Below are 25,311 nucleotides of genomic sequence, written 5' to 3'. Positions count from 1 at the left end.
AGGAAGTATCCCTGTACAGGTCAACATCAGTCCCTGAATTCTTAACCACTGATGACCAGAAGCTGAATGAGCATGAACAAGGTCCGTAAGGTGAGCTTTCTCTCTTCTTGCAGAAACACCCTCACTTTCTCTGTGTCAAAGAGGGTGCAGAGAATTTCTTTTGACGGGTTGGAGACAGTTGCAATTTGTCTTCCTTGAGAAAAACTCCCAGAGAGTTGAGAACCTTGCATTCCAAGGACGCATCTTCCCCTGCCTTAGAAAGAGAAGATGATGCAATTAGCCTGTCATCAAGGTAGGGAAAAAGATGCACACAAAGCATATGTAAATAAGCACCCATTGGCGCAAGTACCTTTGTAAAAACTCTTGATGAGGAAGAGGGACTGAACAGATGAACCTTCATTTGGACATGCTGGTTCCCAACCGGAAACCAAAGAATCCTCTGGGAATCCACATGAATTGGAATGTGAAAATAAGTGACCTTTAAGTCCAGCATCATCAGAAAGGCCCCCTGAGAAACATGGGGAATCACTCTCTGAAGAGATACTATTTTGAAGGTCACATATTTAACAAACTTGTTGAAGTTTTTCAAATCCAACACAGGCCAATATCTTCTGTCCAGGCTTGGCACAGAAATAGTTACGAATAAAATCCATTTCCTCTTTCGACCTCTGGTAATGATATGATCGGTCCTTTCTGTAGGAGAGCTTGAAATCCCTGGTGTATTGCTTGCTTCTTTATTTGATTTTTGGGCATCAGAGTTTGTATAAAGTGCAGTTCGGTAGGGAGAGTCTGAAATTTTGTTTGATAGCCCTGAACTATCAACAGGACCCATTTGTCTTTAGTGAGGCTTTGCCACTGGCCCAAAAAGAGACTTATTATTCCTCCCACCATAGGTTAGTATTTGACGTTTTTGTTGTTGCTGCTGTTGGACCTGGGGTTGTGCTGTCTGGATTTTCCAGCTGTCACAGCTCCCCGAACTCGAGCCCGGCCTCAAAAGGGATGTTTATTTTTGGAGACTTTGATTGTAATGCCTTTGGACAGATGGCATCTTAGAACTTAAAACTGTATGGTCTGAAAGGCAGAAGTAACTTTTTAATGGGATCTTCCAAAAGAGTTTCTCTCCTGAAAACGGATCCGGAGAATGAGAGACTTTTCAGCATGATTAAGCTTCCACATTTTCAACCAAAGCAGGTGTCTAGCAACAATTATAGCCCTTGCCAAGGTGGGCGATGACCAGAAGAAATTAAAAGACCGGACAGGAAGACCTAATAGTTACATACCTGCCAACATTCCCTTAGGATTATCCTGATCGTAAAGACAATCAAAAAGGAGTTGGAAGTCTTTGAGAAGGGTCTAAGAAAATGCTTGACATACGTTGCCAAATGCAGAGCGAAATTTAGGGCTGGGTATGTAATTTTCAAACAACCCGCTACCTTTTTATCTGTAGGGTCAAATAAAGGTGCCAAATAAGTAGCCAAAGTCATAAAGGCCAGAATAGTGTTGCTTTTAGGTACCTATGGGCACCTGTCCTCATAGAATTTCAAAGAGTACCTTTTAAAAAGGAAAACAGGGAAATCAACTTTTCTAATTATTTCTATTCCGTATTTATCTTCGCCTCAATAAACTCATGCATTCGGGAGGTCATCTGCAACAGGCGTCTTGTATGGAGAGAATGATTCATTCTCTGTAGTCTGTTTTGGCTGAAACTCTAATTTCTCCCTAATGTGTTTCAGTAATTCTTGGAGATGGACTACTTGTACACAGTTGCCTTTTGTACTTATGTCAGACTCATCCCCATTATGAGAAAGAACCCTTTGCTTTTTTGCTGATGGTTGAGATAGACCTGTCTTCACCGCTTCATCTACCATTAATTGGTGGTCTGACCGAGACACCATGAGAACCTCCTCTTCAGCTAAATTAGCTGCTGCCAACGTACTTGCTAAAGGCTCCATAATATGCGAGCCATGCTGGATGTAGCGACTTCAGTTTATGTAGGTTGCCCAGCAACTGAAATATCATCTCACAAGATGATATTCCGCTGAAAAGGCAACCCAGTGCGTGCCTACTGACCACGCGTGTGTCTCATGATCACTGCACAGACAGCGAGCAAACAGCCAAATTACCTGCTCTCGGCACAACTCTACCTGCGTTCTTGCTTCCCACCCCAGCGAAGGCACCTGAGCAGAAGGTGCACTTAGAATTGCAGGAACTCTTTGCAATCACTACAGCAAATCAGGGTAAATATAACTTGCCTTAACCTTCCAGTCGGCTAGATAAGAGCGCTACAAAGATGGTCCATGAACTAAAACAGGAAACAGGAAGTGTGATTTGAGAGGAGAGATTTTTTGCCTCTTACACTCTTTGTTTTTAGAGAAATAGATGAAACCTTTGTAAAGCGGTTTCTATCTGGAGGCAGGATGGCCTCACAAGTTAGGACTATGACGAGGTGGACAGACAGGGGTAAGGATGTATTATTTCGAGTTTTTCAGTCCTGCGATTCTGGGCCTCCCCATCCTAAAAACGGAAGGGACTAGGGGTGTGATTTAGAGTTTGGAAAGTGTGTACTTTGTCAGAAATGTAACGGATATGCTGTCTACCGCATCACAAGTAACAAAGGATATAATGCACTAGTAACATCGCAGGTGGGATATTCGTCTTATTTGTGGTGGAGTAATCCAGCTGCCAAACTACATCATGCCCAAAGAATGAAAGAGCATAGCTATGTGCAGACAGGTCCATAAACTAATTTACCTTTGGTCAACTGATTCCCTATTCCTCCCGGTGGAGAGGTGTCCTCAAATCACTTTGTGTGAAGAGATCATTTCATGAAGCTGACCAACATTACAAGTAAGAAGCTTGTTCTTTGCTTTTCCATATTTTGGTTTTATATGTTGCTGATTTTATTCTAGCATGTTGACTCGCCTTTTTATGGTCTGGCTTGACAGCGCAGCTGCCGCCTGTTATGTGATAATCTCTAGTAGAGAGTTGCTTTGGGTCTGCCCACACGTTGGCAGCCAGGAGTACACATTTTGATTGGGTAGAGGTCGTGTGCCTCCACAAAAAAGTGCTTGCCCTCCACACAGCTGTCTGCGCTTGAACATTCAAAGGAAGGCGCATGACATTGTAAAGCTATTAAAGTGTCTCAGATTAAAATATGTTTATGGTATTTTTCCCTGGCAGCAGCCCAGGTGGGAGGAGGGCACTCATCAACCTACATGGATTTTTAGGTCTGGCTTGCCAGTGTAACTGTCACTTGCTCTTTTAACCTACACCAATATTATTCTGCAGTTCTTAGCTTCCATACGAATACATTTCCATTCCTGTGCTATCTACTTGTAATGCTCCACATTACCATACAACATTCCTTTAAAACCAGACCTATTAGTATCGCCAGTGCTTGTTGGCATCTTGTATCAATAACGCCAACCATAATTACAGCTCAGAACTCAGACACACATTTCCCATGCTCCTTTCTAGACATCTTCGGCGTTTTAAAGCCCAGTATGATTGTTCCCCCTCACAAACAGTCTTCTTGGTACATTAAGGAGAAGGCATACAGTTCTTAAGAACTGGAAAAAGATATGCCCTTCTCAAATGTTGAGCACTTCCCTGCACATGGTGTGTGCAAAATTACAGAAATTACTTTTGTGCAAAATTTTCCGGTGAAAAGTTATACAAACGTTATTGTGCAATATACATGTTGGCATATGCAGCCCCAAAAAATATCTTCATGGAAATTAATTATTCGCAATTTTGACCAAATCTACCTGCAAATTCGTTTGGTCCGCGTTTATCATACAAATGGGGTTGTACAGGACAAATATCCAAGTGAATAAAAACTGGGATAACTTAAATAGTGTGCAATCATTCAAATGTGTCACAAGTAATGTCCTTCTCGTAGAGTACTCTTTTCCATCAGTTGTACTGACACAGTGAGCTGAAACACACCAACACGAACTCTGCTGCTCCTTTTGTGCATGTGCAGAAGCATGGTCTTTTTAAGTGTGCTTGACTAACTGGATAAACATTGAAGGCCAACTACCAGAAATAAAGTTAAACAACAACGACTCTCATTTAGCTGAAAATAATAAGGCGTTTTCTTTGTAGCAGATGTGATTATGTAAATGCTCAGAAGGCATTGTTTTGGGAACGTTAGCGTGCTCCTCATCCGATATACTTGTCTCAGTGCACATTGTCTTTTTAATTGTGTTCTTCATTTTTGTTGTTAGTTTGCAGCAGAATCCTGCTTCTCCCTGTGGCTGTCATGGTGCTATTAATCGTTGACTCACCCGCATGTACTGTCTGTCTCTGTGCCTGCCTGTCTTCAAACTTACTAGCGCTTTATTGCTTTTAACTGTTTGTGTAATGTAGGCTAACTGTGTAGATATTTCAAAGAAAGACAAGCGAGCCTCGAGGCGGTGGAGGACAAAAAGTGTCAGCAAAGACGCAAAAATACAGCTTCAGGTACAGAGCTATTTTATCCTAATCCTTTCGTAGGATATTTTTTTCAGAGATCGATGTGTGTTATAAACAGTCTGAGAATAAAATGTGTTGTGACTGTCTTGTATCTGATAACTCACGTGTAAAATTGACAGTGTTAGTATCAAAGTGAAGCTACAGGACGATCTACAAAGTTCTGTTGTCCTGCCTGACTTGTCAGAAGGTTGTTATCTGAAAAGAAGAAAAGTAAATATGTTTATTGTTCATCAAACTTCCAATATCCTCCGAAGACTTTAACAGGTGTTCGCTATTTGGAAGAAATGTTGCTTTGCAGGCTGTCACACATGCTCACTTTACTGATAGTTTATAGTGTAAGAAATAGAAAAATAAAGATGGAAGTAAATACTTGGGCGAGAATTCTTACTTTCTCTCTGTGTCAAGTATAGATAAGAAGGTAATTACTTATTTTACATGGCGACTAGTGGTATTTTTACCTCTAGACTTTGAGAATGCCCATTCCTTGTTAAATTAAAAGGCTAATACCAATATTGCTATAATTAATTGTATTGGCTGACTGAGTCAGACGAATAAAGCTTGACTCTATTCAAATGAATAACATTTTATAAAATTCTGGCTATTTATGCGATCCCAAAATCAGTACTGTTTGTGTTCTATTTCGGTGGCACATGATGTGGTCTGAGACTAGCTGGCCGGTTAGGGCATCTGTATAGAAGGGGAAGTAATACACCCACCGAGAGCCAGTGTCGGGTAGCCATAATGAAAAAAAATTCTTTATGGAGGATGGGCCTGCCTCACATTTGCTTAGAGATGCAATAATCGTCAATTGACCCTGTTATAGGTGTGTGTATATTTCAGATCCGGATTTATGTACACTTCTAGTCCCTTCTCCACTTGAAATAGTTGTATGTTTATTAGGAATAATTTCTGTCTGTTATTCTCCTGTTTTTGTAATGTCTAGTACAGTGAATTTCACTGCAAGACTGTGCCTGATCTGTGCAATGTATGTATCTCAAATCGTTTCACTTAAGATGTGTTTCTCACTATTCCTATGCTGCTTGTATTCTTCTAGTTCTTAATACATAAAGGTTGATAATAATGTATGGTATTAAACCAAACAATCAAATTAACAGGTATTATTAATAGGGAAGTAACCACGTTATTAGGTACACAGTGGTACGTACTTCACCAGTCTAAGCATCATAATGACAGTTTGTTAGGTCGCAGCCTACCAGAGAGCAAAGCTGTCTGGTTTGCTAAAGACACCTTGGGGACTTTCAGAAAGCTTACCTAGTAATGCATTTGGCCCGCTGCTTATCATTGGCTTTGTGGTTTGTAACTCACATTTTCTGGCTTTCTGTTTGCTGGCTTTATTTGCTTTAGGCTGTCCAGCTTGACTTTGTCCCACCAGTTACCCAAACTTTGTTTACTGTATTCTTCCACAAACTCGTTTTTAAACAGGCCTTTAAACCTTGTTCTCATCTTTTCACATTTGCAGTGCATTTAAAGACAGAGTCTCTCTTTCGAGGGAGCTTGGTGTTTACTTTTCTTTCTCTGACTTCAAAGTGAGAGAATTTATGTGACAATTGTGCTGAGTATAGTTGAATGTATGCAGTTCCTAAGAAGGGAAGGTGGGGAAAGGTCGCAAGCACTTGAGGACTTAGATCAGGGGATCTGATCCATCAAGAGCAAGATACCTCACACAACCCAAGGGGTGTCATGCTTCAGGGCAGCTCTTCGTTGGGACAGCGCTGCAATTTCCTACGGGCACCGAAGGAGGGCCCTTTGGCAGACATCTTTTCTTTTGCCGATGTGAAGGGTGAGGTGAAGTGTAAGTGTGATAAAGTGAGTAGGCTGCTGTGAAGTACATTTAAAATTCACTAAAGTCGATCCAAAGGTAAATTTAATGTCTGGATCACTTTGTTATTTTAAAAACAAGTGATGGCCAGGAGTGGATATAATGGTCCATGTTGGCTCAAGGGATTACGTGGAGGCCAACATGTTTCTTGCCTTTCAAATGTCAAAAAAGTGATCACTGCAATTCTTCAGGACACTCGCCTGTCTTTAAAAGGTAATGGCTTTAGCATGCAGAGTCTAATTTTTATAGCATGTAAATATGTGTACACTGTTCTAAGGCTTCTGCATGATGTTTGTTTCCTGATACCCCACCCTTTTCTCTTTCAGGTTGTTTATTTATCTATTTTTCTTAGGTTTACTACATACGCTGTGTGATTGGTATAGGATACGGTTTAGAAACGACACATTAACCTGACTCACTCACCCCTGAGTAGTTTAGCCTTTGTTTGGTCCTGAAGAATTTCAGTGATCATGTCTTTGAAACTTGAAAGGCAAGAAACTTGTCGACCTCCACATAATCCCGGGAGCCAACGTGGAACATTATATTCACTCCTGGTCATCACTTGTTTTAATATAACAAAGCGATCCAGATATTAAATTTACCTTTGGATCGACTTTAGTTAATTTTACACTCACTTCACTGCAGCCTTCTCAGTTTATCACACTTACACTGCTCCTCACCCTTCACATCGGCAAAAGAAAAGAACTCCTGCACAGAGCCCCCAAGTGGGGCCTGTTAGGCATTGCAGCGTGGCCCCAACGAGGAGCTGCCCTATGAAGCATGACACCCTTTGGGGATTGTGAGGGCCAGGGGCGGCTCGTGACATTTGAAAGTGGTGGGCGTAAAATAATTGGCATACTGCACCGTTGCGAGCGAGCGTAGCGAGCAAGTCCGAACCACCGTAGGGGGGGGTTCGTTGCGATTCTCTTCCCGGGAAAATTTTGAAAAAAGAGAAGAAAATTGGTGCATTTTCTAGCAAATTTGAGAAAGCAGGAAGGTTAATAAAGCAATTGTGAAAGTGCCTCTGTGAACTGTCACTTTTCTCTGTACCTATCTCTCTCCCAGAATTCACCACCTTCACCTGTAAGTGGCTGCGAGCTGCTCTATCGGCGTCACTCTCTTCCAGTGACACTCTCACTTTCCCATCATCTAAGTATCCCTTCCTACCTTATCTCTTTCGCTATCTCAGTATCTCCCCTCCTCTGTCACTGGCTGGGTGCTGCTAACACTGCCTGGTGACTGTCTCTTGCTGCCCCTTCCATTGTCTTGCAACCCCCCATGCTCTCCTCTCTCCCTATCTTGCTATCTCTTCCTATCTTGTTGCTGTCACATCCATCTTGCTTGCTATCCCTCCCTACATCTCAGTATCCCTTCCTCCCTCGTCTCTTTCTCTGTCTCCGCACCTCCATTCCCCCGTCATAGCAAATGACAAGTAGTTATGACAGAGCACATCTCACACAAGAATCGGATGAACTATCTCTAGACTCTACTATAGTGCCTAATATGTACCGGTGAATGCAGGTGGTGGGCGCTTAGCGCTACCACTCTTTTAAGGTCCGGCGTCCGGTCCGGGGTGTATTTCTCATCATCGGCCTTCACCCCCAGAGCAAGAGAGAAAAGTCAGTTAACCGGGGAATAGAAAGAGAAGGAAACAGTGACGTAAGGGAACGAGGGTGCAGAAAGGAACGTGTGAGAGTAACGGAGCTGACCTAATGCCCATTGCTGATATCATTACAAAACGAAAGCAGAATGGTTTAAAAAGACCACGTTTGTGAATACAGAGCCGCAGTATGTATTTTGTTTTCCAGTGCACGCACCCAACAAGCAGGTATTTCAGTACCTCCAGGAATAGTGTGCTTTCCCACCCAGGGAAAACATGGTTGTTCAAAGGCAACAAAAGTAGGGTTTCACTGGCAAACACTGTAATGTGGCGCTAATGTGTTTAGGTCTGAATAAATCAATATGGCCACATTGCTTTAGTTAGTTAGTTATTTTTCATATTTTGAATGTTTTATTTCTCTCTACCCTGAGGCTTCACTTAGAAATTGAAAAATGTCAGCAAAAGACTACGTTTCCAGCAAGTGTTTTTCTTTTTTGGATCCATTTCACAAGGAAGCAAATAAACGAAAGGAGGAAAAAGAAGGTAATACCTGTTTCTTGAAGTCTCGGACCGGTTTTTACTACATGAGGAGGAGCGAGACAGAGAGGGAAGAGGGGGAACAAAGGAGTGGGGGGGCAGCTGCCAGCAGCAGAACTGGACACTGTACTTGTCTTCTTTGGGCACGAAGGAAAAGACAGAGTTCTTTTCCTTCTCTGCCCGTTTCGCCCGCCCCCAAAGGCCGAGCCTTAACCATCGGCCTTGCCCCTTGGCGAATTCAGCCGTCGGGGAGGCATGTTTAAGAAAGTAGGGGAACGGACTCAAGCAGTGACTTACGACAGAGCACATCTCACACAAGAATCGGTTGAACATCATGAACTATCTATCTATAGCGCCTAGTGAGAGTAACGTAGCTGACCTAATGTCCATTGCTTATATCATTCGAAAGCAGAATGGTTTAAAATGACCACGTTTGTGAATATACAGAGCCGCGCGCGCAGTATGCATTTTGTTTTCCAATGCACGCAAAAACATTCTTCAAAGAGCGAGGAGTCAGTCGCGAGGGATGGGGGTTTGCGAGGCAGGGGGGTCGCGGGGGGGGGGGTCACGCGGGGGTCACGCGGGGGTGGGGGGCCGAGGGAGAATAAAATAAAAATTAAGACGAAAACTTACCTGACCGCCTCTGCTCCTCGTTGACAATGGCGCCTCTTGAGTTGAAACAGGAACAGCACTGGAGTGGCAACCCCTCAGCCAATCCTGGCGCTGCTGCAGCACCAGGATTAGCTGAGGGCACAGCTTACTCTTCGCCCACGGCCTGCCCATTAGGAGACCGAGGGGCTCCTAATGGGCATGCGCAAGTCAGTGAAAACACAAGTGTGCATGACTGGGCATGGGCAAAAAAATAGCTCACCTTGCCCTCTCATGCGCACTTGTGCTGCAGTGCTGCCTGTCCCTGGCTGGTCTGACAATGCATGTCAGTCAACATGACACCGGACCGCCCACGGTCCGACGTCATGCTGACTGACATGCATTGTCAGTTCTCCCTCGACGTCTCTGAACTTAAGTAAACTAAGTTCAGAGATGCCGAGGGAGCTGCGGGCGGAGGCAGGGGGGGCAACACCCCAATGGACGCACCGCGCCTGTTGAGGGCTCTTGCTCCTGGTGGATCAGATCCCCTAATCTGAGATCTCAGGTGCTTCCGACCTTCCCCCTCCTTCCCTTCTTAGGAACTGCATACCTTTGACTGTACTCGTGCAATTGGGGGCGTGTATGCTGGACCTTCATTGACCCCTTGTCCCTCTCTTAAAGACTTATTCCTGCTGAGTATCCATGTAAGACGAGAAGAGATGTTATTTTTTTTCTAACACACAACAAAGAACTGTGCTGATGTTTCAGAATATAAAGGGAAAGAACAGGAGTATGCCTAAATGACCTTCCTATACCTGGGCAAAGGACATCAACTAGATGAATAACAAGGAAGTACGGAGGGATAAATCTCAGATTTATTTTCGACTAGGGCACAATTAATTACCCTAACGTTATTATTTAGTTTTACACAAAAGTTACAAATGATTTAGTTTCACACACATGCCATTGGACCAGTCTCTGGCCCACAAATCACTTCAAAAATAAATTGATCAAAAAACATACAAAAATATATACATTTGACCCACATAAAACATACAAATGTCTATATATATACACAACACAGTTTCTCCACTACCCTAACAAGAAATTGACAACACTAGTGTTCACTCATACTATCTGGGTGATACACTTGGAGGTAGTCCTTCTAGCACACGACGTACCACACCTCTCTATCTTTTCAGAAATGTGCTTCTAAATAATTCAACACTTTGCATTACTGGTGACTCCTCTATCAAAAAGCTGTCGACGCGGATGCGTTTCAGCCGTCAATTTCTTCACGCCTCCTCAGGACAAGGATAAAGCAATATCTAAAATATCAATAGCAGCCTCTAATTACATATATACAACAACTATATACATCTCTATCCCATATTTATCCACACAGTGCGCCAGGACAGTGACACTGATCACCAAAAATAATGACTTACCATCACCAAGTGCAATAAAACGACTGAGGTGTTATGGTTGTGCTCTTAAACTCTGTCCGTATCTTTGTGCTCACCAAAATCAATCAAGTCAGAAACAGGACCACTTCCCCCTACCTATGTGCCTATGTCACATCAATGGATCTGTTCTCTATCTCAGAGTCGGAAACAATCCCTGAGTTTGGGCACCCTCAGCGTTCAGAATATATCAGAATTAGCATGTTTCAAAATATATCAGAATATATCAGAATTAGCACAAATGAAGCACTTTTTTTTGTAATTCTGAAGTGTGGTGGGAACAAATATTTGAATACGATTAAAACACATCAGTACACTAGATGATTACATTTGCACACCATATTAATTTTGTGCAGTAAAACCGTATTTAGGTGCAAATGTAATGGTCATTTCAGTTGAAAATGTGTGAGAAGTTGGCCTAGTATATGATGTCCACTAATTAAAGTGGGCACCTTGCACCAGTCTAAACAACCCTTATTTTGATTTAAGAGCTCAAAGATAACCTTAGGAAGTTATCCAAGTGGTAGCTGTGGAGAGCAACCTTCAGGCTTAATCTTGAAGGAATGTTAAGTAGCTTATTTACCCGAATGCAACATTATTGTATTGGTTAAATGAAAGGAGAACCACACAGTAGTTCTAAGCATATATATTTATTATTATAACACCTTGGATACCTCACAGTATCTGCTACTAACAAATAAACACAAAGCACACAATACTGTAGCACAGAAACAATCGTAAGTAGCACTAATACACAGTGGACTCCGGGAGGAGACCAAACCATATACTAAAATAGTGGTATAAGAACCACAACGTGAGTCAAGACAGTGTCTCGAAAGTAGAGAATCGCTGGCACCCCAAGGAACCACCCAAGTTGAGTAAGTAGGGACCCCACAGGGGACCGGTGCAGTGTGAGAACACGACCGTGTGATACGTACAATTCAATGGGAGAGTCGCAGTTGCAATTGTAAAGTTTAAGGACTCTTCCCAGTGGATTACGAGGAAGCCCTTTGGAACATAGAAGGTTGGAGAGCCACCCCACCCGTGGATACCAAAGTACCAGAGTTACCTATCCCAGGGAAGCCGGGTGCATAGGGCTGAAGTGGCGTCGGAAACCGCCGTCGTTCTCAATGGGAGTCTTCAAAGAAATGCCACTGCTGGAAATGAGAAAAGTGTCCGGTGGAATCCGCAGAGTCTAGGTCACTCAGGAGTGACCAGGTGCTCGGTAGACGAATGCCCACCGATGTCGGGTGCTTCAGGTGTGAAGAAGGAAACCTTGACTCTACAGCTGCCGGGACCGGGAGTCGTCGAGGACGACAAGGAGCTAGATATGAGCTGTCCCACGAAGGGTGTCAAATGCTGAGGGGTCGGTGTCCGGCGGGAGCATCACCAAGCCTTGGCACCTACGAAGAATGTCAAGAAAGGTTATAGTCTGGCCCAGCAAGGACCAGGGGACTCACCACAACAAGGGGAGTCAGGGCAGGCCTAGAGCAACCAGGGAAGCCCAAGAAAGCAGTGTTGTCCCTCAAATGGACCCACAGGCCGAAGGCACAGGAGTTGCGAGGGGACCTCTCGCAGTTTCACAAAGTACCAGCTTGCAGGCCACAGAATGCGAGGAGGCCAAAGTTCTTTGTAAGAAATGTGCGCAGAGGTTGGAGCTATTGACAGCCCAATGCACGAAGTTGTGGAACACCAACAAGCATATGCACTTGCAAAAGTACCCGGAGCACAGGGTTTCGGGTTATGCTGTCCCCACGAGGGATACTGGTATCAAAATTGGTGAGAGGGCAGCTCAATCTCAAGGAATGTAGGAACCCACCTCCTGTGTTGATGGAGCCTTCGGAGTCTGCAGGAGCTCAGGATCAGCAGACCAGTCAGTTGTGTTGCAGTGCCTGCAAATGCAGGGGAGTGACTCCTTCACCCCAAGGGTGATACTTCAGTTGTTCTTGATGCTCAACAGGTCCTGCATGGAACCTGTATGGTGCACAGGCACAGATGATGCTTTGGATGGAGAGGGAAATGAAGTCGGGCCCAGTCGAAGTCCAGCGTGTCTAGACCATCGAAGTGGTTTCTTGTTCGGTATCTTGTCCACGTTGAGTCTAGGGTCCTACAGCCTGGTAAGCTCTTTTGTACCCACGCGAGAGGGTTGAACCGATTCAGGGGACCCTCCCAGGGATCAGGGCAGGGGGGAGGTTACTCTTATGTCCTTTGTCCAGTTTTGCGCCAGAGCAGGAGCCATCGGCTCCCAGGACTGGTTTGAACTGGACTATGCACAGGGACACCGAATGTGCCCCTCGTGCAGACTTTCAGGCACTTTGGAAGTGCACCCACCCAGCTCCTCTACACTAAATCCTGTCTGGGAGGTGGTCACACCTCCCTTTGACAGTATGCCTATTGTGCTGCCTTCCTCTGCTCGAGCTTGGCTCAGCAGCAGAAGGGCAGAAATGTGTCTCTGGTCGGCAGCAACCATTTTGTGCTATCCAGGTCGAGAAGGCTGGTACCAGGAAGGCCTGAGGACCCACGAAGCTTGCATCAGAAGGGTGGAATCATACCTCCACACCGGTTACCGGTGTGGAGGTATGATTCCAAGGTGTTTGATACTAAACACGACATGGTTTGTTGCAACCGTTTTCAAGATAGCATTTTACATGAGCATATAGTGCACCTCTACCTATATTCCTTCCGGATTGTTAAGTCCTGCGATGGGGTTACTTATAGGTTTATGTGTAGTGACCTATAGATATAGTAACCTATATCTAAAGTAAGTGGTGCATGCACCATCTACACAGGCTTCAATGGCAGACCTTTAGTTCCATTTTGCATGGCCTCCCATGGGTGGCATAATATCTGCTACAGCCCATGGGAGGCCTCTGGGGTACCTATGCCCTGGGTACATGTGTACCATTGACTAGGGACTTATAAGGGTACCCCAGTATCCAATCTGGAATGTACCTAAGTACATGTAATTACATTTTCGGGGGAAAGCAGATAGACTGGGGTCCTGATTAGCAGGATCCCAGTCAGACTAGTCAAAAACAGTGTAACATCAAGCAAAAAGTCGGGGTAACCATAAGAAGCAGATCGTACTTTCCTACACAACCCCCCCCCAAACGTAAGGCGATGAGACTAACCTTGCCCAGTTGAGTCTTCCTTTTCTAAGTGGAAATATGTGGAGAGTCCATCTGCATTGGCATGGTTACTCCCAGGTCTATGTTCCACTGTATAGTTCATCCTCTGTAGGGAAATGTACCACCTCAAAAGTTTGGGGTTTTCACTCTAGGGGCTTATGGTCTGTCTGGACAGTAAAGTTAGTGCCAAACAAGTATGGCCTTAGCTTCTTCAGAGCCCAAACCACAGTAAAGGCTTCCCTCTCAATAGCTAACCAACGTTTCTCTCTGGAGGTCAACCTTCTGCTAATAAAAGCTACTGGTTGATCCTGACCCTCTGCATTAAGTTGCAACAACACAACTCCCACCCCCAACTCAGATGTGTCTCTTTATACAATGAATTGTTTGAAATAGTCAGGACTTTGCAGAATGGGAGCAGTGCACAGGGCCTGCTTGAGATCATCAAATGCCTTCTGATAGCTAACTCTCCACTAAACTTTCCTGGGCATTCTTTTTTTATTTTAGATCATTCAAGGGAGTCACTATAGACCCATATCCTTTTACAAATCTTCTGTAGTACCCAGTCTGGCCCAAGAAAGCTCTGACCTGAGTCTGGGTAGTGGGAGCAACCCAGTCCATGATGGTATGGATTTTGCTCTGCAATGATTGAACCTGGCCTCCACCCACAAGGTGGCCCAGGTACACAACCTTACTCTGCCCTATCTGGCACTTGGTGGCCTTGATAGTGAGACCTGCTTTCTGCAGAGCCTCCAAAACATTCTTTGTTCACCAACCTTAGGAATGTGGCAGGTGCATTCTTCGAACCAAAGGGCATCATAATAAATTGATAATGTCCACTAGGGGTTGAGAATCCTGTTTTTCGTTTGGCATCCTCAGCTAGTATGATTTTCCAATATCCAGCAGTAAGGTCAAATGTGATCAGGAACTTGGCCAAAGTGTCAATGAGTTCATCTGCCTAGGAATAGGGTGAGCATCAGTCCTAGTGACTGCATTGAGCCCCCTGTAGTCCACACAAAACCCCATTTCTCTTTTACCACCCTGGGTATGAGGTTTGGGTACCAGGACCACTGGACAAGCCCAGGGGCTATCTGAGGGTTCAATCACTCCAAATTCCAGCATCTTATGGACCTCAGTCCTGATGCAATCTCTGAAATGGTCAGGCTGCCTGTAAATCTTATTTTTAACTGGTAGACTCTCATCTTTGTCCACTTAATGTGTACACCAGGTGGTCTGAGTAGGATTCAAAGAAAACTTGTGCCTGTATTGATTGAGGACCTTCCTGCAATCAATCTGCTGTTGCTCAGTGAGGCTGCCTGCCAAGGCTACACCATCAACTGAGCCATCATCAGGGTTCTGTGAGAGGGGATCAGGGAGTGGGTCACTCTCTTCCTTCTGTCCCTCATCAGTAGCCATGAGCAAGCCCATGTCTGCCCTGTCCACATAGGGTTTGAGCCTGTGTACATGGAGCACCCTATGGGGGCTCCTGAGAGTTCCAAGGTCCACCAAGTAGGTGACCTCTCCCTTCTGCTCAAGAATAGTATGAGGCCCACTCCACTTGTCTTAGAGAGGTACTGGGGCCACAGGCTCCAACACCCATACTTCCTATCCTGGCTGATAAACAGTCAGTACAGCCTTTTGGTCATGCCAAGCTTTTTGCAATTCTTGACTTGCCTCAAGGTTTTTTCTTGCCTTCTTTATGTACTCAGCTATCCTGGAGCGGAGACCAAGTACATAGTCCACTATGTCTTGCTTGGGAGGTTTGAGAGGTAACTCCCATCCCTCCTTCACCAAACACAAGGGACCCCTAACTGGATGACCAAACAAAAGTTCAAAAGGGCTGTAGTCAACCCCCTTTTTTGGGACCTCTGTAGGCAAGGAGAAGGCAGGGTAACAGAACATCCCATTTTCTCTTAAGCTTTTCTGGGAGGCCCATGACCATGTCCTTTAGGGTTTTGTTGAATCTTTAAACCAATCAATTGCATTGTGGGTGATAGGGTGTGGTGGATTTGTAATTCACTCCACACTCCTTCCACATTGCAGTGATGTAACTAGACATGAAGTTTGTACCTCTGTAAGTTACGACCTCCTTAGGGAAACCCACTCTTGAAAAAATTCCCAGGAGGGCCCTGGCCACCAAAGGAGCTTTGGTGGTTCTAAGGGGTATAGCCTCTAGATACCTAGTGGCATGGTCCACCACCACTAGAATATAACTGTGCCTAGATGAAGTTGGAGGGTTCATGGGACCAATTATGTCAATCCCAACCCTCTCAAAGGAAACCCCCACCACAGGTAGTGGTATTAGGGGTCCTTTGTGGTACCACCTGACTGGCCACTGGCTTAACAGGTGGTACAGGAGCGACAAAACTCCTTTGTGTCTTCTGACATATGAGGCTAGTGAAAGTGAGGCACAAGCCTGTCCCAAGTCTTACTTTGGCCTAGGTGTCCTGCTAAGGGAATGTCATGTGCCAAGGTGAGTAGGAAGCCCCTAAACTTCAGAGGTGTGACAATCCTCCTGGTGGCACCAGGCTTGGGTTCTCTACCCTCTGAGTAAAGGAGACCCTCATCCCAATAGATCCTGTGGGATCGACTGATACTCCCAGCAGCATCAGCAGCAGCTTGCCGTCTGAGGGGTTCAAAAGAGGGGCAGGTTTGCTACTCCTGGTTCAGTTCTGCCCTGGAAGGGCCCCCTGTCCCCAAGAACTCAACCTGATCAGGTTCCAGTTCATCTGGCGGTACAAAAGGGGGTGGTGATGGATGGAGCATCAGAACCAATCAAACACTCACACCCAGTCAACAGATCTGGGTTTGATCCATCACCGTTCTTTAGCCCACTCTGCCACCCCAGTTCAGACATGGCCATATGCAAATCAGTCTGACCCTGTGCCTCATGGGAACAGTCCAGTCCGAACTGCCAAGCCATGTCTTCCCTGGACCGGAAACAAGCTTCCTAGGACCGGTTTCTGGCATTTCAGCCGTCTTCAGCCAGGCGTGCTTGAATCCAGTGGCAAAGTGAGCGAGGGACTCACGTCTGAGCATACCCTGCCAACGTATGGCGAACAAAGCGGTACAAAAGGGGGTGGTGATGGACGGAGCATCAGAACCAATCAAACACTCACACCCAGTCAACAGATCTGGGTTTGATCCATCACCGTTCTTTAGCCCACTCTGCCACCCCAGTTCAGACATGGCATATGCAAATCAGTCTGACCCTGTGCCTCATGGGAACAGTCCAGCCCGAACTGCCAAGCTATGTCTTCCCTGGACCGGAAACAAGCTTCCTAGGACCGGTTTCTGGCATTTCAGCCGTCTTCAGCCAGGCTTGCTTGAATCCAGTGGCAAAGTGAGCAACGGACTCACGTCTGAGCATACCCTGCCAACGTATGGCGAACAAAGCGGTACAAAAGGGGGTGGTGATGGACGGAGCATCAGAACCAATCAAACACTCACACCCAGTCAACAGATCTGGGTTTGATCCATCACCGTTCTTTAGCCCACTCTGCCACCCCAGTTCAGACATGGCCATATGCAAATCAGTCTGACCCTGTGCCTCATGGGAACAGTCCAGCCCGAACTGCCAAGCCATGTCTTCCCTGGACCGGAAACAAGCTTCCTTGGACCTGTTTCTGGCATTTCAGCCGTCTTCAGCCAGGCTTGCTTGAATCCAGTGGCAAAGTGAGCGAGGGACTCACGTCTGAGCATACCCTGCCAACGCATGGCGAACAAAGCGGTACAAAAGGGGGTGGTGATGGACGGAGCATCAGAACCAATCAAACACTCACACCCAGTCAACAGATCTGGGTTTAATCCATCACCGTTCTTTAGCCCACTCTGCCACCCCAGTTCAGACATGGCCATATGCAAATCAGTCTGACCCTGTGCCTCATGGGATCAGTCCAGCCCGAACTGCCAAGCCATGTCTTCCCTGGACCGGAAACAAGCTTCCTAGGACCGGTTTCTGGCATTTCAGCCGTCTTCAGCCAGGCTTGCTTGGATCCAGTGGCAAAGTGAGCAAGGGACTCACGTCTGAGCATACCCTGCCAACGTATGGCGAACAAAGCTGTACAAAAGGGGGTGGTGATGGACGGAGCATCAGAACTAATCAAACACTCACACCCAGTCAACAGATCTGGGTTTGATCCATCACCGTTCTTTAGCCCACTCTGCCACCCCAGTTCAGACATGGCCATATGCAAATCAGTCTGACCCTGTGCCTCATGGGAACAGTCCAGCCAGAACTGCCAAGCCATGTCTTCCCTGGAACTGAAACAAGCTTCCTAGGACCGGTTTCTGGCATTTCAGCCATCTTCAGCCAGGCTTGCTTGAATCCAGTGGCAAAGTGAGCAAGGGACTCACGTCTGAGCATACCCTGCCAACGTATGGCGAACAAAGCGGTACAAAAGGGGGTGGTGATGGACGGAGCATCAGAACCAATCAAACACTCACACCCAGTCAACAGATCTGGTTTAGTTCATCTGGGACAGTTCCTTCACAGGGACTGAGATCAACTCCCTCAAGAGATTGATCCTTTCTCTGAGCCTGGGGGAAGACACAACCTTACCCCTCCTGCTCCTTCTCTTGGAAAGCATCTGGTCCATTTTTTCAGAATCCAGGGCCTGTTCTGTAGACGTCAGTTTGGCCTGTGACCTGGTCACAGAGAACACATCTGCAGAGATGCCCAGCATTGCTGCATGAGTCCTTAATTCCACTTCAGCCCTTGCTGAAGTTTCCAAATTATTGCCCAATAAGCATTCCACTGGAAGGTCTGAGCTAACCACAACTTTCTTTGGGGCAGTTAACCTCCCCAGCTGAAATTAACAACTGCCAAGGAATGATCAGTCCTGACATTGTCATCATTGGTCACTTGGTACATCTCACCATGTATGATTTGTTCAGGGTCCACAGATCTTTTGTCACTATAGTGACACTTGCACCGGTGTCCCGGCATGCCATGGCCTCCTTACCATTAATCAAAGGCTGTTGCCTGTATTTGCCCAGGTTATTGGGACTGACAAATAAGGTGGCAATAGCCATGCCACCATCACAGACAAGTGCAGCCTTAGCTAGAGTATTGACTATGCCGAAACCCATCAGAGCCCAAGGTTAACTCTACTATTCCCTTGTTCCCTGTCCAACCACTTGAAACTGTACTAGAAGGAGCAGTTGCCCTAGGGGCATTTGTGGTTGGAGGTGAATCCTTGGCCTTTGGACAATTGGCATCTTTTGTCCAATGGATCTTTTCTTTACATAAGAAACACCAAGGTTTCTTTTTGCCTTTCCCTTTGTTGGGCTGTGACTCCCCCCAGATGCAGGTTTGTGGTGCCCTGATGAAGACTTGTCATCTTTACCTTTGTTCCCACCCTTATCTGAAGTTTAAGCATCTTGCTTCTTTTGGTAGCACCATGGTTCTGGTTTCTCTGCTTCACCCTGGTTCTGACCCACCTATCTGCCTTCTTTCCCAATCCTTGGGGAGGAGTCAGATCAGAGTCAATCAGGTATTGATGCAACAACTGTTTTTGGCAATTATTAAGGATCTGCTCCCTCATAATCAAATTGTACAATCCCTTGAAATCATTCACTTTGCTGCCAAGCAACCAGCCTTCCAGAGCCTTAATGGCACTATCCACAAAGTCTACCCAGTCCTGATTCTGTGCCTTATGGGCGTCTCTCAACTTAATCCTATACTGTTCAGTGGTTAAGCCAAACCCATCAATGAGAGCACTCTTAAGGACTGAGTAATTGCCAGCATCCTCTTCTCTAACAGTGATGAGCTTATCTCTACCTTTGACAGCAAAAGAGAGCCACAAGATAGTTGCCCACTTCTCTTGAGGGACCCTCTGAATTTTACAGGCCTTGTCCAAAGCAGGTATCCATTTATAGATGTCATCCCCAACATGGTAGGGAGGGATTATCTTGCTCAGGTTCCTATTGTCAAAATAATGTTCCTTAACTCTAGGGACACTGTTGCTGCCAGCATGTGACTCTAGCCCCAACTTATTTCTAGCTCTCTGGACTTCTAGGGACTCTTTATCCAGGGCCGATTGCTGTTGCCTGAGCCTAAGATTAGCTTACTCAAGTTCCAGAAATTGGTACTCCCTGTCATAAGAGTTGTCCCTCTTGCTAGATACAGAGGTCCCTACAGACTGTCCTGAGTCATGTGACTCTGCAGAGGGTGATCTAGATCTCCTTGGTAAACTCTGCACTCTTCCAGGAGGGGTGAAGAGGGGGCCATCTTGGCCTTCTTGTTCAGCTCCATGAAGATCTGAGTTGTTCAGGTGGGAACCATCTTGTTCCTCCTGGCCAGAGTTTGAGTCTAGGTTATAAAAGGTGGCACCTCCTGACCCTGCCCCACCCACTTTCTCCTGTTCATCTGACCCAGGGGTCTTCCTGGGGTCATCAAGCAATAAGGTCTCTATAAGGCGGTGGGTGTTAGCAGTTCTCCCTGTCTCCAGCTTTCTAGAGGCACACAGGGCTTTCAATTATTGGAATGAAAGCTCACTGTACCTAAAAGGTACTGGCATCTCTTTTAGAAGACATACCAAGTGTGGTGAGGTGTTGCGCCTACCTAACCTAGAGGGAACTTAACTCTCTGAGGTTGGAGAAAGGGTGTGCTAGACCCTTGACTTACCCAACCCTAAGTTCAGTAGAACTTACTTATTCTAAGCTAGTATTATATGTACCTAGTACTTAGTGTTTTTTAGTTAATCGGTACAAAGATTTATCTGGTAAAACAATGCAGGCTTGAATCCCAACCACTGCACACCAATGTGAGAAAATGGCCTGGTATATGATGTCGACTCGTTAAAGAGGGCACCTTGTACGAGTCCAAACAACCCTTATGGTGATTTAAGAGGTAAAAGATAACCTTAGAAAGCTATCCGAGTGGTAGCTGTGGAGAGCAGCCTTCAGGCTTAGTCTTGAAGGAATGTTAAGCAGCTTGCTTTACCAGAATGCAACCTTATTGTATTGGTTAAATGAAAGAGAACCACACAGTAGTTATAAGAATAAATATTTATTAATATAACACTTTAAATACCTCACAGTATCTGCTACACGCAAATAAACACAAAGCACACAATACTGTAGCACAGAAACAATAGCAAGTAGCACTAATACACAGTGGGCTCCCGGGGGAGACCAAACCATATACTAAAATAGTGGTATAAGAACCACGACTCGAGTCAAAAAAGTGTCTAGAGAGTAGAGAATTGCTGGGACCCCAAGAAATCATCCAAGTTGAGTAAGTAGGGACCCCCCAGAGGACGGGTGCAGTGTGAGCACTCTACCGCGTGCTACGTATAATTCAATGGAAGAGTCGCGGTTGCAATTTTAAAGTTTAAGGACCCTTCCCAGTGGATTACGAAGAAACCCTTAGGAACATAAAAGGTTGGAGAGCCACCCCGCTCGTGGATACCGAAGTACCAGAGTTACCTACCCCAGGGCAGCCGGGGCAATAGGGCTGAATTGGCATCGGAAACCGCAGTCGTTCTCAATGGGAGTCTTCAAAGAAATGCCACTGCTGGAAAGAAGAAAAGTGTCCAGTGGAATCTGCAGGTGGATTCTTGATGGATGAAACCTGAAAGCAGAGGGGACAGAGTCTGGGTCACTCTGGAGTGAGCATGGGCTCAGTAGACGAATGCCCACCGATGTCGGGCGCTTCAGGTGTGAAGAAGGAGACCTTGACTCTACAGCTGCCGGGACCAGGAGACGTCGAGGATGACCAGGAGCCTGATACGAGCTGTCCCACGAAGGATGTCGAGTGCTAAGGGGTCGGTGTCCGGCAGGAGCATCAACAAGCCTTGGCACACACGAAGAAGGTCAAGAAAAGCATTGTTGTCCCTCAAATGAACCCACAGGCTGAAGGCAAATCCAGCTGTGTATTGAGGGTGGGGTTTCTGCACCTGCAAAACCAGCCATTTAGCACACTGTAGGCTTTGTGATCACAAAAACACGCAGGAGAAGATTTACTAAAAGATGATGTAACGCAAAACAGCAAGGCAAGCTGTTGTGCTGCCTTGCAGGAAAAGGAAAGATATGGTGTTGTTCAGCTCTCTTCCTGTGCTGGCGCACTTGGGGTTGTCTAACACCAACGCAGGCACCTTTGGGTCATATCACAACACTGCCTGCCTTGTGCTCAGGATTGTTTATGTGCGGGAAGGAATACCTTCCTGCACAAAAACAATCCTCAGAGGTATATTACTCTTTCTATGTGTGCTGCAGAATGTAACACAGCTGGAAAGAGGAAGTAATAAGGAGAAATTAAGATGTCTCTCCTTGGTTTTTTTTTTTTTCAAATTCTTTTTATTGGCATTTATTAGTACAATTGTTACAGATATATATTTTCCCACAGTATCATGGTACAAGTACATCCAATCAGCTTGTATCGGTAAAGACCTGTACAATTACTTCGAGTTCCTGTGGATGCTGTATGTGCTACAGCAGGTGTTTGCCAAGTAAGGGAGGGGGGGGGGATATCAAACTAGGGGTCGTCATGGGACTTTAGGTGGTACGGCCAGTCTAGGGCACACATGGTCCCTCTAGTATCTGAGCGCAGTCGTATCTCACTATGGAGGATGGGGGTTCACGGGCGGACACGCTGCATAGGTGAGTGGGTCGGGTTAGTGGGGAGGGCGGAAGACCAGCGAGCCCCAGGGAAGGTGTTAATCATCAGGGGGGATCTCCAGTTGTGTGGGCCTGCACAGTGGACAGCTGTGTGCCGTCATGGGTTGTCGCGTTCGTGGTCGATTCATCAGGAGCCTGGGACTGTTTGAATTGGTGTAACAAAAGCGCCCATTCCAGGGAAATTGGGATTTTTCGTATGCCTTTCGCTTTCTCCTCTCGCACTGCATCCTCTTCGGCTGCAGCCCATTTGAGCACCGCCCCCACCCATGAAGATGTCTCTCCTTGTTATGCCTCTCTTGCATAGGTGCGCCATTTTTGTTCAAGTCCTGGTTTACTAGATTTAGTAAATATGGGTTTGCATCAAAATACACTGGTGGATCCCTGGGAATGTCCATGTTTCATCCATATACCCTCTACGTGATGCTGCATAGTGTTGCTTTTTTTTTTTACAGTGCCACACAATACCACTCAAATCGGCCATTGCGTGGCGTTGTAAATCCATTCTCAACCAGCATTTTGTGTTGTGGCTTCACCAATAAATGACGCAACTGTGACCCAAAATGCCAGTAAATCTGGGCCTTAATAAATTTAACCTAGGGTCTTTAACTTACAACTTTGCCGGTTGTCGTTGGGTTCAGGCTTCAGGCCTTGAGAGGGAACACTTATTTATTGATTGGTGTCAGGCACTGAAATGTTCTTTATTCATTTTTGATTTGACATCCAGCAGTGCTCACTCTGGACCTGCTGAATTATCAATAAGCTTACACCTCCGTCTCTATAGACACTCTCAGCTATTGAGTCCTTTTCAAAATGCCCCTCAGTTTTCTTTCATTGATTTTAGAATTTAACAGTGTTCTAGTGTAAGGTGTAACATCTGATGTTTGTTTCTTTCTTAGAAGTATGTTGGCATACCATCTTGTTGTTTTAAACTAAGCATCCATTTCAGTGCGTTCTAAAGTTGGTTGCCATTTGTCCCATTTAGGTGCCTATCAGTGCATCAATGTGCCCAGTCCGGCTGCATTCCTCCAATCCCAACCTTACTGAGGACATTGAGTTTCAGCCTCCCCCGGTCCCCTTTGTGGATAACATGGAATATGCTGCAGATTACACTAAGCTGCAAGAAGAGTTTTGCCTTACTGCTCAAAAAGGTACACTGATATGCAAATAGTGCATTTATTTTTTATTTAACTTGTGATCGAGTGAATGGGAGAAAAGGCGCTTTCCATGCGAATTGTAGAAATTAGTTTTGCAAATGCATGTAACATAACATAAGGCTTGATAAACAAGCTGCGATTTCCAAATGTTTACTTTCAACAAAATTAAAAACAATATTGTTTGTCAGCAATAGATGCTACTTAAAACATTTGAGTTCAGAGGCATTTCGAAAGCCAGGCTAAACTGTATGTTAAAAGCAGTTCTGGATAAGGTTTTATTCGAAACATCTTTTGCACCGAGCAAGTTTAACTCTTTTCAGAAGGATTTGGGGGTGCTCTTCAAGAAACAATTAAAAACACTGCCACCAAATGATTTGTTTACAGCACAGTTTTCAAACTGGATAAGCTAAAAGCTATACGATAGAAGGGAAGCACATGAAATGTTCCAAAATGTTAGTGTCTGAAGTGGTCTTTCTTTATAACAATAAATCATGACCGTGCCTTTTTAGAAATGCTGTTACTGGGCCTCGGGGCTGCATTCATTGCTAAAGCCCTGAAAACAGCCTCCTAACTCCTGCCTACCTGGGGCTCTGTTACACAAACTGCATATGGGTGCAACCAGTGTTTATGCCTACTTTCAGCACTCCCAGCACATTTTAATATTATAGAAGGGGTAGTAGGTACTTATGTATGACCTTTCTATAATATGGATCACACTGGTGTAAATTGTGTGCCAGTCTATCTGAAAGTGGCATTCCCTAATTTGTGTGGGGTGTGACCCAAACACTTGAAAGTATGCCTTTACCCTACTACCCATGTTAGACTACAGGCATGGGCACAAAGGCAATAAAGCTTTGAGGAGGCTGTCTGATTCTGAACCACATTTGAGTACACTTGCTTAATCTTCATAAAAGGCTGAGGCAAGAAGACATATCGCACTTTCTAAACAAAAAATACATTATTCAGCATTTAAAATGTTGCCATGTCTGCAAAATGAATGCATCAAATAGCACACTCTGGCCCTTAATTCCAAGCTATTCCTCATGTTGAATCTGCAGTCTGTCAAAAGTGTTATTTTTTAATAATCTCACAGACGAAACCTCTGTCTAAACCTCCTGCAAAGTGCCTGGATACCCGCACAGGTGATTATCAAATATACATGTTATGTTATGTTATGTTATACATTTATTTTTATAGCGCACGGCTACTCCAAAGGAGTATCCCGGCGCTTTATCGAGGCAGCTCAGAATAAAAAACATAACACCATACAGCGAACAACTGAAAAAAAAGAACAGCAGAAATACTAAAGGTTAAAAAGCCAGGTCTTCATAACATAACAACAGGTTTGACTTCAACACAAACAGAGATTTTAGTTCCTAACATGAATTATTGAGAAGAAGCCTGTTGGTGACCCATCATATGAACAAATGCTCGTAATGGATCCCTGATGAAGCCCCATGTGGGGACGAAACACGTTGGCTGGGCTGACATCTTTTCTAACAGAAGTATGAAGAATAAGTCTTCCTATTGGATTGCATATGATTGATAACATCATCTCGGTATCCTGGCCTTTTGGAATCTTGTCTATTTGAACATCTGAAAAGTGAATTAAGGGCTGAATTGGATTCTGAGTGCTTGTCTTTCTTGCAATTATTCTATATGGGATTAAGGTGGTTGGAGGGCAGTTCAACCCTGGGGTTGAAGCACCAAACTGAATATAATATCATACCATCCACTTGTGTGCTAGGGTTAAACCATTTCTACCAAAGGTGTTGGCTTTTGAAATAACATAACATACCTTGATGTCCCATCAACATAAATCTATTGGGAACACAAATGGGGCAATGTTACCATCCATGAAATGGCATGGCTTGATAGACAGCGCATCCAAGCAAAGGCAAAGCAT

General features: G+C 45.2%; 1 protein-coding gene across 4 annotated transcripts in view; it reads left to right on the top strand.

The window, feature by feature from the left end:
* Window positions 1-25,311, top strand: part of OSBPL6 (oxysterol binding protein like 6) — a 690,319-nt gene that overhangs the window by 394,895 nt on the left and 270,113 nt on the right. For 2 of the 4 annotated variants that reach the window (XM_085645217.1, XM_085645215.1), the window contains exons 9-10: window positions 4,372-4,464; window positions 23,234-23,399. In XM_085645217.1, the coding sequence (XP_085501343.1) occupies window positions 4,372-4,464; window positions 23,234-23,399 (259 nt within the window). The remainder of the gene's footprint in view (window positions 1-4,371; window positions 4,465-23,233; window positions 23,400-25,311) is intronic. The other 2 variants (XM_085645216.1, XM_085645218.1) reach the window with 1 other exon arrangement.

Source organism: Triturus cristatus, chromosome 3_1 (genome assembly GCF_964204655.1).
Source record: "Triturus cristatus chromosome 3_1, aTriCri1.1, whole genome shotgun sequence".
NCBI classification, from domain to species: Eukaryota; Metazoa; Chordata; class Amphibia; order Caudata; family Salamandridae; genus Triturus; species Triturus cristatus.
This window is presented reverse-complemented; position numbering and strand designations above follow the sequence as displayed.